This window comes from Rhinoraja longicauda, chromosome 17 (assembly GCF_053455715.1).
Source record: "Rhinoraja longicauda isolate Sanriku21f chromosome 17, sRhiLon1.1, whole genome shotgun sequence".
In the NCBI taxonomy this organism is placed as follows: domain Eukaryota; kingdom Metazoa; phylum Chordata; class Chondrichthyes; order Rajiformes; family Arhynchobatidae; genus Rhinoraja; species Rhinoraja longicauda.
The window spans coordinates 15514175-15529880 of NC_135969.1; the positions used below are offsets into that span (position 1 = coordinate 15514175).

A 15706-nucleotide genomic window follows, 5' to 3' on the forward strand; every position below is an offset into this window, starting at 1 on the left:
ATGGTTGACATAGTGGGCCAAAGGGCCTAGTTGTATACTGTACAATTCTGTCTTCAGTTTGCTATTATTACTATAGAACACATTAAGATGCTTTACCATGTTAATGCACGAGATTCTGGTAATAGTCCATAGTTAAGTCTATTCACAAGGTTTGCCCAAAATATCAATCCATTTCTCAGATCAGTGGACAAGAATACAAGACAACATGAATAGGCCACTTGGCTACATAAGCCGGTCCTGCTGTTCAATCCAATTATGGTTCATCTGCCACAGTTCATTTTAGGAATGGTCATGTCAGAGTAGACAGATGGGAAGAAACAAAACAAATTGAAAATTAGCACACTACATTCAAGTTAATATGGCAAGTTTATAACCAATTATCATCTAGATCTCAGTAAATGTCTGAAGTCACCTATCCACTTTTTCCAGGGATGCTGCCTGACCCATTGGATTACTCCAGCACTTTGCATCTTTATTACTTTTGCTTTTGACAGGAATTACCCCAGGCCATAGAGCTGGTCTTTTAGCTGTTCTACCTTAAGGATGGTAGAAACCCAGTAACACTATGTTTGCACAGATTCTAATAAATAAATGCATCCCCCGGTACCACTTTAGGCAACATTAAATTGCTATTTCCAATGTAATTTTTTTCCAATTCGAAGCATCTCATCTTCGGCATTATTGTTAGGTCACCAATGATGGGTCGGTGATTGAAAACATTAACTCTCATTCTCTCCCCACAGTAACTGCTTGATTTGCTGAGTGTTTTCAGTGTGTTCGAAATCTGAAATAAAGTCAATGGGATTTTACTTTGCTTTTAAATTTGCATGCTACAATTTACCTAAACACTGTTGGCTGAGAAGGAAATGGAATTTGAAAAATGCCACTCCTAATTGCCATGTACCAACCCATCCTGGAAAATGAAAGCATTTACAAATTAAGGCAATCAAATGGAGCTTGGCTGTGGAAACTGGTAAAGGTTACTTAAGGCCCTATTGTCATGTTCATAAGTCATAAGAGCAGAATTAGGCCAATCAGCCCATCAACTCTACTCCACCAATCATGGCTGATCTACCTTTCTCTGTGAATCCCATTCTCCTGCCGTCTCCTCATAACTTTTGACTTCCATACTAATCAAGAATTTAGCCTCGCGTGCAAAAGGAAGGCGCCCTTGGCTTATTAATAAATCGGCCAGTCCACACAAAGAGGTGCAGAACCTCATGGCAGTTTCACCCTGCCCTTGGCCTCACCCAGAGGATGAACAGTAGGGTAAACGTTGAGGAATTCCTAGAGCCCTACCCTATATACCCCTAATAGAGATCAAAATAGGAGAGGCAAAAGAAAAGCACTCAGAGGAAATCAAGGATAAAAACTCAAAAACATATACTAGGCAGTATATTTTTACTTGAAGGATTTCCTATTCCACAGCCTACAAGGAAATGGGTATAAAATGAACCACATACCACCTTTTCTCTCCTCCAAACTAAACTAACATCCCAAACATTTTTTTTATTTCTCAGTAGAAAATATGCAAAACCTCATGTAGGTTTTGCAATTAGGCTTGCAATGCCCTCCCAAAAGATTGATGACTCATTCTTCCTGAGGGACTAACTTAATGTTTTCTTTCACAAAGCCAGCTGCAATCAATAACAAGTAATGACACATACTACTAAAGTTGTCTTCAATAACAAGAGGTGATGCATTTTATGGCATCATGTCAATCCAGTTAGACAACGCTCATATTCCAAAGGGAAAAACATTGGAGATAAATATTAAAACTCAATACAAGGAATAAGTAATTTGATCTTCCAGTTTATTTATACCAGTCTGTTTTTCTTTAAATATTTATTTGAGCCGGTTACAACAAAATGTAGTTTTGTAGACTGGATCTGATTCAGTATTTAAAAGATGGTTTTCAGCAATGAAAAACACCAATACAAACAACAGCATGTTTCTGCAACGGTTTTTTATATATTTAAAACATAATCAAATTGTCTTCCCCCCCCCAAAAAAAAAGTAAGCTAAATGTACATATATACACACACACACACACACACAGGTTTATTTCTAATATACAGCATCAGGGAAAACCTTTACATGTCCAAACATAAATATATAAGTTAATTAACATTCGGGGAACAAGTTTACAAAGGTTATCCAATTTCTGGATCACAGTGATTTACAAAATGTATTGTTTACGTACAAAACATTTATTATAGAAAAAGGGTGTTTCAGTAGAATATACATCACTTCAGTATTGAGCCCAGCATCTGTTATTTCAGGACTAATATTTGGCATACTGCATTTCAAATCCAGAGTTTCAACATTTTCACTACAATATAATGAGTAAACAATGATACGGAACAAAAATACACTGTGCAACAAAAAGCATATTGCATTCCTGCAAAATACAAGACTACAACAAAACATTGCAATGGTAAAAAGGTTACAGTCTACACTTTTATTTCAACCATTTTGACAGTATTAACTGCACATACTGAATCAGGTTTAAGGGGATGATGGTGGATTGGGAAGATGCCCAGCACACCCATCCCTTCAGAGACACACACACAAAATGGTGGGACTTTATACGCAGTATTGAACTGGTCTTGGTTCCGTTGTACAGATCATGTACTTCCGTCCGCAGAATACACAAAAAAACTAGGAAGAAATTTGTCTCCATGAACTGCCTTTTCAATTAGCCAGTTCAACAAAAGCTTTGGCAAAAGCCTGAAACCTCTTTCTCTCGTGTTATGCTCCGCAAGGAACTTCAGAAATAAAGGGGTGAAGACAAATCACAAAGTGTCCTTGGAGTAGTGCTGCTGGGGCTCTTTCCTGCAGGAGCAGAATACAAACAATTACTTTGTAAAACTGTGCACTACAGATCAAGAATAACCCAAGGATATGGCCAGATGGCTGCAGGAATACAAGCTGGAGCTAAGAGCAACCAGGAAAGTGCTGTCAGAGGATATAGAATAGATAAAGTTAAGCAAAAAAAAAAAAAAAAGTGCTTCCGATTGCTCTCGGAGGTCCCTGGACAATGCAAATACGTTATTTCTCCACTCAATTTTTTGTAAGCTTGATATATTTTCTACTACCCAATTAGAGTTTAGTTTAGAGATATAGCGTGTAAACAGGCCTTTCGGCCCAAAGAGTCCAAGCCGACCAGCGACCAGTACACTAGTTCTATCCTACGCACAAGGGACAATTTACAGAAGCCAATTAACCTACAAACCTGTACATTATTGGAATGTGGGTGAAAACTGGAGAACCCACGCAGTAATGGAGAACGTGCAAACTCCGCACAGCACCCGTGGTCAGGATCAAACTCGGGTCTCTGGCGCTGTAAGGCAGCAACTCTACCGCTACACCACTGTGCTGCCCCTGGGGGACAATGATGAATTATGAGGGAGTAAACGCAAAAGAATTGACCTAGGCAAGAATAAAATACGATTTTTAAAGAAAACCAATATAGGTGAACATAACAGAGAGAAAATAGTTTCATGTTAGTGCAAAAGAAAGAATTCCCTTTTCCCCGCATACCGCATTGCTAAGACATGGGTTAGGGGTGTATAGTTGGCAGTATTTTCATTTGGTTATTCAATGGATGACAATTGGAGCCATAGAATCCTACATAAAAGCTTGCTTTGAAGGGATGCAACACATGTGTGCTAAATCGTACCACTTAACATAAAACAGGACTATATCAAGTGAGGCATCTCTTTTATGGGTAAAGAAATAATGAGACTCTGGATTGTGACACATTTTAGTAACCAACACAAAACTTACATTCTATTCTTAATGAAGGCACAACAGCCAAAGCAAGGCCAGTGATAACTCTGTTTTTGGAATTGAACATTCAGCTTAATATTGTTCCATCCCATCAATGGATATTACACTATTTGTGTTTGCAATTAAGATGGGAAAATTTCATTACTCAATCACATTTCTAATTTTGATCTTCCTAGTACAAATAATATCATTAATATTCCAGCTGCACTCAATCCAGATATTTTTGATATGTGGGGGAGAGGGTTGGGTGGGAAGGTGCAAGATCACACTGTCAAGCCACGCACCATAAAATAAACAAATATAGTTCAAGTACACCACTGATTTTCCGGCAACTGATGTTCTAGCACCTCCTTTAATCCAGACAAAATTAAGAGTGTGCACTTTAAATTCCCCCCAGAGGTCCCCCCGAAAATGTGGTGCCTAGGCCAGTTGAGGCAGCTGATCTCGACCTTATCGGGATCTTCGCAGCTGGACTCCGTGCAATTTGCCAATGGTGCTGCCAACTCAGAGGAATGGGCATTCAGAAGTACACCCGAAAATGTGGCACCTAGGCTGGATGAGGGCGCCGATCTCGACCTGGGCTTGTGTTTCTGTCCTCCGGAGGCTGCACGCCAGCGGGAAAGCGGCGCCCATGCCCCGTGGGCAGCTGTCAATCCGACCCTCATCGGGACTTCCGAGGATAACTCTTTAACTGATGCCCAGGGTGTCTGTGCAAGAAATGCATGTTTCGCTGTAAATTTAATTTACATTTAATATTTGTTTTACTTACGATTCTAGCAGTCCATGGTGCTTTAGAGACATGGGAGGGGTATGATTAGTGGGTCTGAGGTGTTTTGTTTAATTATTATATTGCCTTCTGTTGGTTGGGCAAGAAGGATAATCTGGCAAGTCCCTGGAACCTAGGGTGCCGGAAAATTGGTGGTGGACTTGTACCACAAATCTGATCCGTTAAATTTCACTGTGTTTTTTTCCAGCAAGTGTAAACAAAAATTTTAATTTATACCTCAAAATTGAACCCATTTCAGCAGGCCAGCATAGAGTTATACTTCTTAATATATTTCATCATCTCCTTTCAATACAAATAGTTTTAATAGGCATGGAAATTTATTTTTTTCTTCAGGAATTTGTTTTAATATAAATGTTAAATGATATGCTCCCATGTACAGTATTGTTTTCCCCCAGTCATTAAATTGAATGGAACTGGTGCATCCTGGTGCAAGATCTGTTATGTTGTTCAAGAACAGCTTTTTATATCACAGCTTGCATTGCAGTTGTTTTGAGGAAAGGGGGAGAAAAGTGTGACAACTCAAGACAAATCCAGCAACCTATTCATATCACTAACCCCACTGAGTTTCATTAAACAATTAGTAGATCATCATCCATCAATGCTTAACTCATCAAATATGACCCTGTCATTTTTAGTATAATGGAAACTTAATTTTAACATGGATTCTCATTATTCACTGTGGAAAACTGCCGTCTTCCAATAGTTCAGACACTCAACTGAAGGCTATTTTCATGGCACACATTACCCAACTCCTAATCTTGTAGAATATTTTTCATAATGTAAATCTACTTGGTTGATTCATAACACCTCATGCTGGAGTGACAGAGGGTCCATTTCAGTTATTTTTCCTTGGACGGAGAATCATCTGACTCACAGCAAATCCCATTACAGGTTTGATCACTTCAACAAAGCACCATGGCATTTCTGCTCCTCCGCCTCCTTTCCTCACAGTTCAAATTATAATAAACCAAACAACTCCCATCTAATTAGGTCTCAAAGGCTGGACAAATGATACCTGTGTTTGAAGTATGTTCCACCTACTTCATGTTACAAACAAGATTTCAACGCAAGCCAAACACCCAAACGAATATCTAAAGTAGCCTCCCAACTGCTTCAGGTAGGGATCATGGACATATTTTAATCGTCTGTCTAAATGTAAACTCCAATGAAAAAACAAGGACACTGGGCACCTAATGGGTTCTCAATTTCCAAGGAAGATCTTCTCTCACCAAACAGTATGGTCGATGTTAAGAATTTTATTTATTTCTACTGGGGTGGGGGGGGGGGGGGGAAGGAGGGGGGTCAGGGCGAAGAGAGAAAAGAATCACTCACAGAAACTTGTCTCTATACTTCCATGACAATGTTTGGTTACCAATATTGTGCAACTTAGTAATGACAGTCTGCAAAATAAAAGTCCTGGTTCCTCTTTAACTCATTAGAAAATTGAAATTCAAGCTGCAGATCCCCCATTAGGTTGCCTGTCCAACTTCACAAAGGACACTACAAGAGAGTTAAAAGTTGCTCCCAGCGAGGGAACAGTTTTGTTACAGGTAGACTGAGGTAACAGATTCATTCAGTAATATTTTACATTGTTTTGAACTCTGAGGTCAGTACAATATCGTGTAACTAAGATTTCAGTTCAACTTTATCAAATCATTCTTGCACACAAGTTCAGATTCAGATATAAAGGTCAAAATTCAATAGCATATTGATTGTTAAAATTTTAAACTGCTCTATTTTACAAGTGAATTTTTTAACAATATCTCTCTCAGATAAACCCTCTCAAACCATTCTATTGCTGGTTTGGAATAGTTTAGCAGTCTTAAAGTACAAATATATAACCAAAAGGATAACTGATCAGTGTTCCTCGATTTTACCAAATCTTGATTAGTGTACCTTTTGATAAGTGTTGCAGGTCAATAGTGACATGGGCTACACTCCACTAAATTCATTCGTTCTTTTTGAATATTCATTGTCAGGCTTACAGTTACACTTATTCCTTCTTGTATCTGACTCTTAATGGATTATGCCAATTCACTGTTCAAGATAAACATTTTGCAGTATTGGTTCTATTTAAACCAATACATGTTCCAATGCAAAAGTTCCCTGATACAAGTGTCAACTCAGCAAAGCCTAGGAATATTACAAAAGAAAAGCACATTAATGGCATCGAATCACAAATGGCACATTTCAAGTCAACAGGCCACAATACTTTAAACTTTGACGAGCCTAGCACCCAAAGAGCTGCAGGTTCACACCATCTTTACTCCATACAGAAACTAGTGCATGCCTCGGCTACAGAGTTCACACATCTTCGCCACTCACTCTCTGTGACTTTTAAATGACTCGCCACCGGCATTTTCCCTGCAGGAACAAATAAATAAATTTTAGGAATCAAAGTTGGTATCATTTGTCACATGCACAAAGTTGTATGAAATGCATTAGGCCTCATTGTTAAACTTCTAGTCATAACTTTTCCTTGAATACAACTCATGGCAGTCTCCCAACTAATTTGCTGATACTAAGGCCGTCACGGTGGCACAGTGGTAGAGTTGCTGCCTTACAGTGAAAGCAGCGCCGGAGACCTGGGTTCGATCTACAGGTGCTGTCTGTATGGAGTTTGTACGTTCTCCCCGTGACCTGCGTGTGTTTTCTCCGAGATCTTCGGTTTCCTCCTACACTCCAAAGACGTACAGGTATGTAGGTTAATTGGCTTGATTTATGTAAAAATTGTCCCTAGTGGGTATAGGATAATGTTAATATGCGGGGATCGCTGGTCGGCGCAGACTTGGTGGGCCGAAAGGGCCTGTTTCCACGCTGTATCTCTAAACTAAAACATATTAAAAGGGTGACGAGGAACAGAAGTCACAATCAGTTTTCCCCCCATTGAGCTGAATGGTGTTACAGCCAATTGCTAGTAGTCTCACCATCTGAACCAACTAACTTACCACATACCAAGGATTAAACAAGTCTTTGTTACACTACTATCTAGTGAAAAGGCTCATCATAAAAGAGCACAAAGATCAGTTTTGATTGCAAATCCCATATCCCACAAGCGGGATACTTCTTCTGTCTGAAGGGTTCCAACCAGAAACATCACCAATCCATATTCTCCAGAGATGCTGCCTGACCTACCGAGTTACTCCAACACTTTGTGTCCTATTGTGTAAACCAGTACCTGCAGTTCCTGTTTTCAACATTCTTACATTTTCTGCACTCTCTCTAGCTTAATCACATCTTGTAGTGCGACAACCCGAATTGTACACTATATGCCAAGTGCAGCCTAAACTTTTGTAAAACTGTAATATGATGCCTTAACTCCTGTTCTCAACGCATTAAAGGTAACAGTACCACATAACTTCTTTGGCATCCCGTCTATTTGCGTTGCCATGTTCAGGGAACTATGTACTTGCATGCCAAGCACTCTGTTCAAAATGAGTTTCCAGGGCCTTGCCATTCAAGTTTATGTTCTGCCCCAGATTAATTTCATAAAACACATCACTTTGCACTTGGCCAAGTTATATTCCATCTGCTGTTCCCTTGCCTTTTTTTCCCCCAGTTGAACTATATCCTGCTATAAACCTATCTGCTAACATTTTCCTGTTAAAAAGAATGGACCTTTCTAACGCCCAAGTTAAGGCAACTGAGGAAACTAGCTGGTTCAGTCTATCGTCTATGGTCAGTTTATTGGGTTATTGTAGAGAGAAAGAGAAACTATGGATTTTTTCTTACAGAATCACAGGCTGGATTAGGCAGGCACATAAAAATAACCAGCTTTCACATTTATGATTGTTTTGCAGTAATCAATAGAATGCAGAGGGGATTTTAATTGCTCAAAATACTTAAATCTTCATCAGGAAGAATCTCTTTTTGACCAAATTCAAGTACACAAGCATTTACAGAAATTCAGTTAATTTACCTATTTCATGTGCCTGGACAAAAAAAAAGTTACTAGGCTGGGACTGGTGGCAGAACCAACTATTTAGACATATGAAAATGGAATCAACTAAAATTATTGAAAAGGTTTTCATCCAAATCATTACTTTTATCAAGTGCGCTATTCTGCAGTTCCAAGAAGTTATTTAATAAATAAAAATATAGAAACATACCAACGAGCAAAGTTTGAGGATCCATCTGGAGTGCCACCATTCTGACCTCCACTCCCTGCAAAAGAAACTCAAATTCAAAAAAGTTGTCCCATGTAAAAAAAAAAAGTCAGTTGATAATTTTACAATTTCCCATATCCACCTATTTTGAAAAAGAAGAAACCACTAATTTCTTGCAGCATTTCTCTGGCATAAATCCAAAAATGGAAAAACTTCACCAAAAATTGAAAGTGCAAAACCATAGCCTACCTATCATTCATTAAGAATACAACAGCAATGTTGTTCAATCTCTGAATTGCGTGAACAAGTAGAAGAGCATTTTAAGAACAACGATCAAAATGCTATACGTTTTAAGATAGTTATTCATAAGGCCAAGTCTGGACCTTTGGGATAAGTACTACATTGGGGTAAGGCAGATTACAACATTATTAAGCAGAAGGAAAGGAGTAAATTGGGAGCAGATGTCATTGGGCAAGTCCACATCAGACACATGGGAGTCCTTTAAAGACTAACTGATCAGGGTGGCATGTTCCTGTAAGGAAGAGGGTTAAGATGGCATGGTAAGATAACCTTGGATGACCAGGGAGGTTCTAAATTTGGTCAAAAGGTAAAAGGAAGCCTATACAAGGTTTAGAAAGATGTCAAACAGGGTCCTTGAGAAACATAATGCAAGCACGAAGAACTCAAGTAGGCAATTTGAAGGACTAAAAGAGGCCACAAAATTAACAAGCAACATTTTGTATGTACATTTGAAACAAGGGTAACTAGTGGAAAGGTAAGACCACTCAAGTTATACTTGGGGGTCAGAGAGTGTAGGTGAGGTACTAAACGAGTGCTTTGCGTATAATAGTCAGGAAGTCGGCAACTTTATAAAACTTTGGTGAGGCCAAAATTGGAGTATTGTGCACAATTCTGGGATTTGAAGAAGGCGCAGAAGAGATTTACCAAAATGCTGCCTGGTGGATGCCAGGAACGCACTGCCAGGGGTGGTGGTGGATGGAGATTATGGTGTTTAAGCATCTTTCAGATAAGCACATGGATATGCAGAGAATAGAGTACCAGAAGAGAGAGATCAATTTGGCAGGAAGCTTGCCACAGACACGGTAGCCAAAGGGCTTTTGACTCTTCTGCAATTTTGTACGTTTTAGAAGTGTTAGGCCTCCTCCATTGTCAGAGTGAGGGCAAATGCAAATTTGAGGAACATAACCTCATATTTTGCTTGGACAATTCTCTCGCTCTCTCTCACTCTCTCCCCTACCCAAGGTGTACCTTCTTCAAAATCGTCTTGTTGAGTGTCATTATCTGTGCTCATTCTCACATAGCACACAGCTAACAATGGTCTGTTTCCTTTGTCATCGTTACTTTTTTGCCTATCTTTCATTCATTCGTTCTATATCTCTCTGCATCACTGTCTATATCTCCCGTTTCCCTTTCCCCTGACTGTCTGAAGAAAGGTCTTGACCCTAAACGTCACCTATTCCTTTTCTCCAGACCCGCTGAGTTCCTCAAGCTTTTTGTGTCTATCTTAGACTTTGAATTGGCTCTCACTTTCTGAATAAAACTAGTTAAAAATAGTGCAACTAAACATTCTCCACACTAAAGCCACTATATTAATGCAAGAAACCATTGATCCAATAATTTCAAAAATACTTTGGAATAAAATGTACAAAATAAGTACAGTGATCTTCAAGTAATCAGTAAATCTCTGTCTGTGGGAAGAATGCCGGTTTGACCATACATGCTTGTACCTTGTAACGCCTAGACATTTTATATTCTAACTAAAATCCTAATAGTATGTATTAGGCAAGGATTCTTTAACAGATTAGTAAGTGTGAAGACAAATGATTTTAAGTTTCACAGAAGGAGGTGGAGAGAAAACGGAGAAACTGACTGATATAGAGCAGACCAAAGTGCAGCTCACTGTGACCTTGAATCTGGAGTACAACTGCTGCAGGTTGAACAAATTTCTATCAGATGTGATGTTTATCTCTACCTCTAAAAGACCTTCACTGGAGGAGAGGTGCAACTTTGTGATGATGGAAGATGGCAAAATGATTCAGGAAATTCCAGAATCTGTAGTAACTTGCTCCAATAATCTATATACTAAAACTCTCATTTGTTTGTTTGTTTTTTCATGAACTATAGCCAAAACGGTACATGATAGTGCGACAATTTTAGGCCCACCTTACTCACCGTCGTCCCTTTGGTGCTAATGGAAGAGGTTTCATTGAAATCGGTGTTATATTTTTTAAGTTATTCACATGTTAAAGTTTAAATCTATTTCCGAGGGGGGAGGGAGGGTGGAAGGAGGGGGGAGGAGGGAGGATAACGGGGGTTGAGGGGGATGGAGTGGGGGACAGGGGAAGGGAGGGGAGGGGAGGGGGGGAGAGGGTGCTGCAATGCAGGAGAGGTTTGGGCCCAACGGGTCCATTTGGTCTAGTGTTTACTATTAATCAGTGACCAGGTTGCTCATGATTTCATCTGAAAAACTGGTTCAAGGTAGTAGAGAATTGAACCACATTTTCTTCAGTTTTACCAGTTGCTAAAACCCAACTGAATACTAAAAGGTAGAGCCAATCCAGAAATCCATGACACCTGCACTAAAAGACAGGACAAAATGCCTGATCTCATAATAAAGGTGTTTTGTTGCTAATGACCATAGCAGCAGGACCTGTTTGTCACTTAATCACAGCTGTGTAACAGGTTAGTTTCAAAATTACTTTCACCCACTCCACCTCTTGTATAGTAATTAGTTTAGCTTAGAGATATAGCATGGAAGCAGGCCTTTCAGCCCGCCGAGTGAACGCCGACCTACGGTGACCAGCTCACACTAATTCTATGTTTTCCCACTTTCTCAACAACTCTCTACACACTCGGGGCAATTTACAGAAGCCAATTAACCTACACACCTGCACATCTTAGGGATGTGGAAGGAAACTGGAGCACCCGGAGAAAACGCACAGTCACAGGGAGTAAATGCAAACTCCACACAGACAGCACCAGAGGTCAGAATCAACCCCAGACCTCTGGTGTTGTGAGGCTGCGGCTCTACCAGCTGGTCACGATGCTCTCTACAATAAACAGAGGTGGGGTCTGTGCAGGTGGAAATCTGCACATTTCTTCTTTTGTAAAAAGTCCAAAAAAGTGACCTGAATTATTTGATTTCAACCAGAAAAGAACTGCAGCGTACAATGCTTGGCACTAGAATCCAAGCAGGTAAATTGATAAAATTGTTATCAAGCTCCAGTTACTCAATAAACGCATAACTTGAATTTATATAAATTAAAGTAAAAATACACCCCATTACACATCACAGGAATGTAATGAACTGAATAGAGGTTTAGGAGGTGATTTTAGAGTGTTGTGACTGAACAATTAAAAAAGCCACCAAGAACAATGTTGGAGATGCACAAGCCTGAATTGATGGTGAGCAGAGATTAAGACTGGAGGTTACATACCATCAAGGGAATTAAAGATGAAAAACACAAAAACCAAACAATTTCTGGACCAGGAGTTAAGGTGGGTCAGCAAGCAGAGGAAAACAAACTTAAAATTACAAACTTAAATGACCTGTATCTAAATGATGACATCATTTGTAATTACGTAAATTAATGTTTTGTTTATGTTTAGAAATACAGCATGGAAACACGAGTGTTGATGACCTGTTCGCACTAGTTCCATGTTATTCTAAATTCACTATGGCAGCCAAGCCAGGAGACTCTGCTTGCTGGTCCCAGAAGTGGATCTGCAATCACTCATTACAATCGCTCCACTTTTTTTAAACCTCTACTCCAACAGCAGCCTTGATCATGTATCTGTACACTGTGAACGGCTTGATTGTAATAATTTATAGTCTTTTTCCTGACTGGTTAGCATGCAACAAAAAGTTTTTCATTTTACCTCGATACACGTGACAATAAACAAAACTACTCCTACACATTCGGGGGAATTTTAAGGCCAAGTAGCCTACAAGTCACAAGGAGAACGTGTAAATTCCACATGGATAGCACCCAAAGTCAGGTTCAAACCTGGGTCTTAGGTACTTCAAGGCAGCAGCTCTAACAGTTATGCCACCATGCCACCACAGAGATTCTCCATCAACCTATCCTACCGTGACAATAAACACCATAACACCATGCAGCATCCTGGTACCTTCCCCACACTTCCTGTCCCCACCCTCCTGAACCATCTCTGTACCCTCCCCACCATACAATACACCATACCTTGACAATAAATGTTCAAGGACCCTCGGAAACGTGAACCACCATATTTTGGGTGCCATTTCTCAACGAAAGCAGATATCAATGTTGAAATTCACCAGTGGCTTCAGTGTAACAGCAAAGTATTTGGGTGACAGGAAAGGTTCAAGTGAAGATCAAGACCGCAAATCCAACTCAAAGCCATATAGCAAGTATTACTATCCTTATGTATGCTTTTGAGACTTACAGAGGCACCTTAATGATGCCATCAATATTTCTCCATAAAATTCAAATCCACTCTATTAATGAACATCATAGAGATCCTCTTTCAGGCTAACACACCGAACATTGAGGCCAAGTTTCGGATAAAGGAAGAAAATGTTGATATTTTCAAAGCCTCCTTGAGGGAAAAGGAAGTAATTTCCCAACTGATTCCTAACAATTCCTCGCAAATGACTGCTCAGAGGGCATTCAAGCGACACAGAGAACACAGAATCCACTAATTGGGAGCACACAGAAACCTGGCAAAAATGGTGAAAGGAGTTCACCATCTCAGGTTATGCAGTCCCTCCACTCAGGCACTTCCAGACCCATCTGTAGTAAAGATTGTGGTTCCCACTATGGCCTCACTGGGATATCACATCACAACTAGATGGAAGTCATTGTCAACTCTGACTAAACTAAAAGCAAAATGATATAACAAGACTGCACTATGTTTCATTGTTAAACTGGTCGAGTTCTCAGTGGGATTTTTTTGCAAAACAGTTTGAAAAGAATTAGTCCAATGTGAATGCACCACGTACATGGCAAAATGCCCATATCTGCCTTTGATCCCAATCATCAAAACAAATATTTAACAGGAGTCAAGAACAGAGTCCGATAATTTCCTCACTTGTAACCAACTTACCCAACAGAACCCTAGCAGCAAATAGCTTGATCATTCCCAAATAATGAAGTTAAACCAAAAGGGAAAAATATTTATTCAATGACAGCTGATCACCACCATAGATGTGACACTCCACAGAACAAAGCAATGGAAACAGAGGCATAACAAATACTGTTTGAACCTTAACCTGTGCTGATCTTTTGGTTTCGGGCATGGACAATAACACTGTAGGGCAAAAACTTTAGGATTAACCACTGATGTCGACATTCCTGATTTACATCGAAAATTATTCCTGCCCCACGAGATTACCTACTACTTGTATCCATTTGTCCACATACGACAGGGAAAGCAGGGGATGGTAGAACCTGGGCTAAAATAACTGAAAATTAGATGACTAATTGCTACAAAAATAGAACAGGATCATATACATTTGAGTATTTAAACAATTTGACTCCAACGTTTCAGGTCACCCGTTCAGGATTAACAATGCCCGATTTTAATTACAGTGAGTGAGTAAAACACAAAGTGCTGGAGTAACCCAGTAGGTCAGGTAGCATCTATAGAACAAATGGACAGGCGACATTTCGGGACGGAACCCTTCTTCGTCCCCCACAGATATGCCCGGTTCGCTGAGTTCCTCCAACACTTTATACGTTGCTCAAGATTCCAGTATCTCGTGTCACCTCTTTAATTACAGTGGCTTGAGTTCAATGTTACAAATACTCGACAGGGTAAAATTAGAAAACAAAGCTCCCTGGCCACCCACCCACCTCAATCCCATCCACTCCCCCACCTGCACCTACCTCCACCCATACCCCACCCCACCTACCTCCACTCCCACCCCATTCCCCACTCACATCCTCATCCATGCTCCTATCCCCCACTCTTACCCTCACTCGCCTATCCTCCACTCACTCCCCCTATCCCCCAGTCCTATCCACTCCAACTCCTCAACAACCCTCCCACCACAAACCTTGCCTGTAGTACATGTCGTTGACGGTCGCCCCGTAAAACTTCCAGGCCATGTGAATGGCCACCAAGCTGCAGACCAACCAGCCGAGCAGGAACTTGAAGATTGTGACTCTCATGTCGTTGGCGCCCCAGTCGTGGGCGAACTCGCTGCAGAAAGACACCACGCTCTCCAGCAGGCCCGAGAGAAGCCCGAGATCCCACGGCAACTCCATCCCCGCTCCAGGCGCAGCATCACTCGTGGGCCGGAGGTGTCCCCTTTCCTCCTCTGGCCCTCGCTCTTACTTTTTTTTTAAAAATTGCCCCCGCCGCCTACTGCTTTGGTGCTGCTCCCCAGCGAGTCCGCCCGACCACAGCGACAGCCGCAGCGATGATGCGCCGTCTCATCGCCTCTCCCGCCGCAGACAGCGCCAGTCCGCCACACGGACCTCCCCCATACACCCACCCTCCCTCCTTGCCCCACCCCCTCGCGCCCAATTCCGTCCGCAACCCCGTTGTTTCGAGTTTATTTTAAACAAACTATTTTAATAGATGCGCGATTTTCTCTGTGTTTGTTTCATTGCGATGCAAATCGCCTGTCAGTTCTGGCGGATCTGCGGGCACGTATCATAAACTACGTGTGTAGTCCGCGACGCCCCGCCGACGGGATCGGGGAAAGGACAAAGTAGCGTTGCCTGGCAACGGGGAGCGCGATCACACTTCGTTCAAACCGCCTTTCAAATTGTCCATCGATGGAGAGGTAAACAGTGCATCAAAATTGTTCCTTACATGTGTTCGTTCCAACTTCAGTACGATTCCTGCTTGATTCCTTTTCCACATTGTCCATGAATTGAGAGGAAAACAGAAAGCTAAGTGGATCAAAATTGGTCCTTTAATTTGTTCGTTCCAACTTCAGTACGATTCCTTTTCCACATTGTCCATGAATTGAGAGGAAAACAGAAAGCTAAGTGGATCAAAATTGGTCCTT

General features: G+C 40.8%; 1 protein-coding gene across 4 annotated transcripts; it reads right to left on the reverse strand.

Annotated features, from left to right (window-relative positions):
• Window positions 1–1812: 1812 nt before the first annotated feature.
• On the reverse strand, window positions 1813–15162 carry tcta (T cell leukemia translocation altered). 4 transcript variants are annotated; one of them, XM_078414200.1, is made up of 4 exons: window positions 14744–15162; window positions 8689–8743; window positions 6905–6943; window positions 1813–2835 (listed from the first exon to the last, which is right to left on the reverse strand). In XM_078414200.1, exons 1-4 carry the CDS (start codon window positions 14952–14954, stop codon window positions 2796–2798), a joined length of 345 nt encoding a protein of 114 aa, XP_078270326.1. In that variant the 5' UTR covers window positions 14955–15162; the 3' UTR covers window positions 1813–2795. The 4 variants fall into 4 exon arrangements, with proteins under 4 accessions (XP_078270326.1, XP_078270325.1, XP_078270328.1 ...); XM_078414199.1 differs by having other exon boundaries at window positions 1813–4499; XM_078414202.1 differs by lacking the exon at window positions 6905–6943.
• Window positions 15163–15706: the final 544 nt, after the last annotated feature.

Excerpts from the sequence above, each read along its gene's own strand:
- tcta (XM_078414199.1), bottom strand. The coding sequence starts at position 14,954 with ATGGAGTTGCCGTGGGATCTCGGGCTTCTCTCGGGCCTGCTGGAGAGC. Across the intron at positions 6,944-8,688 it reads TCCTCAAACTTTGCTCGTTG|GGAAAATGCCGGTGGCGAGT; the intron begins GTATGTTTCTAT and ends TTGTTCCTGCAG. Across the intron at positions 4,500-6,904 it reads TCATTTAAAAGTCACAGAGA|ACACCCTGGGCATCAGTTAA; the intron begins GTGAGTGGCGAA and ends TTTCTTGCACAG.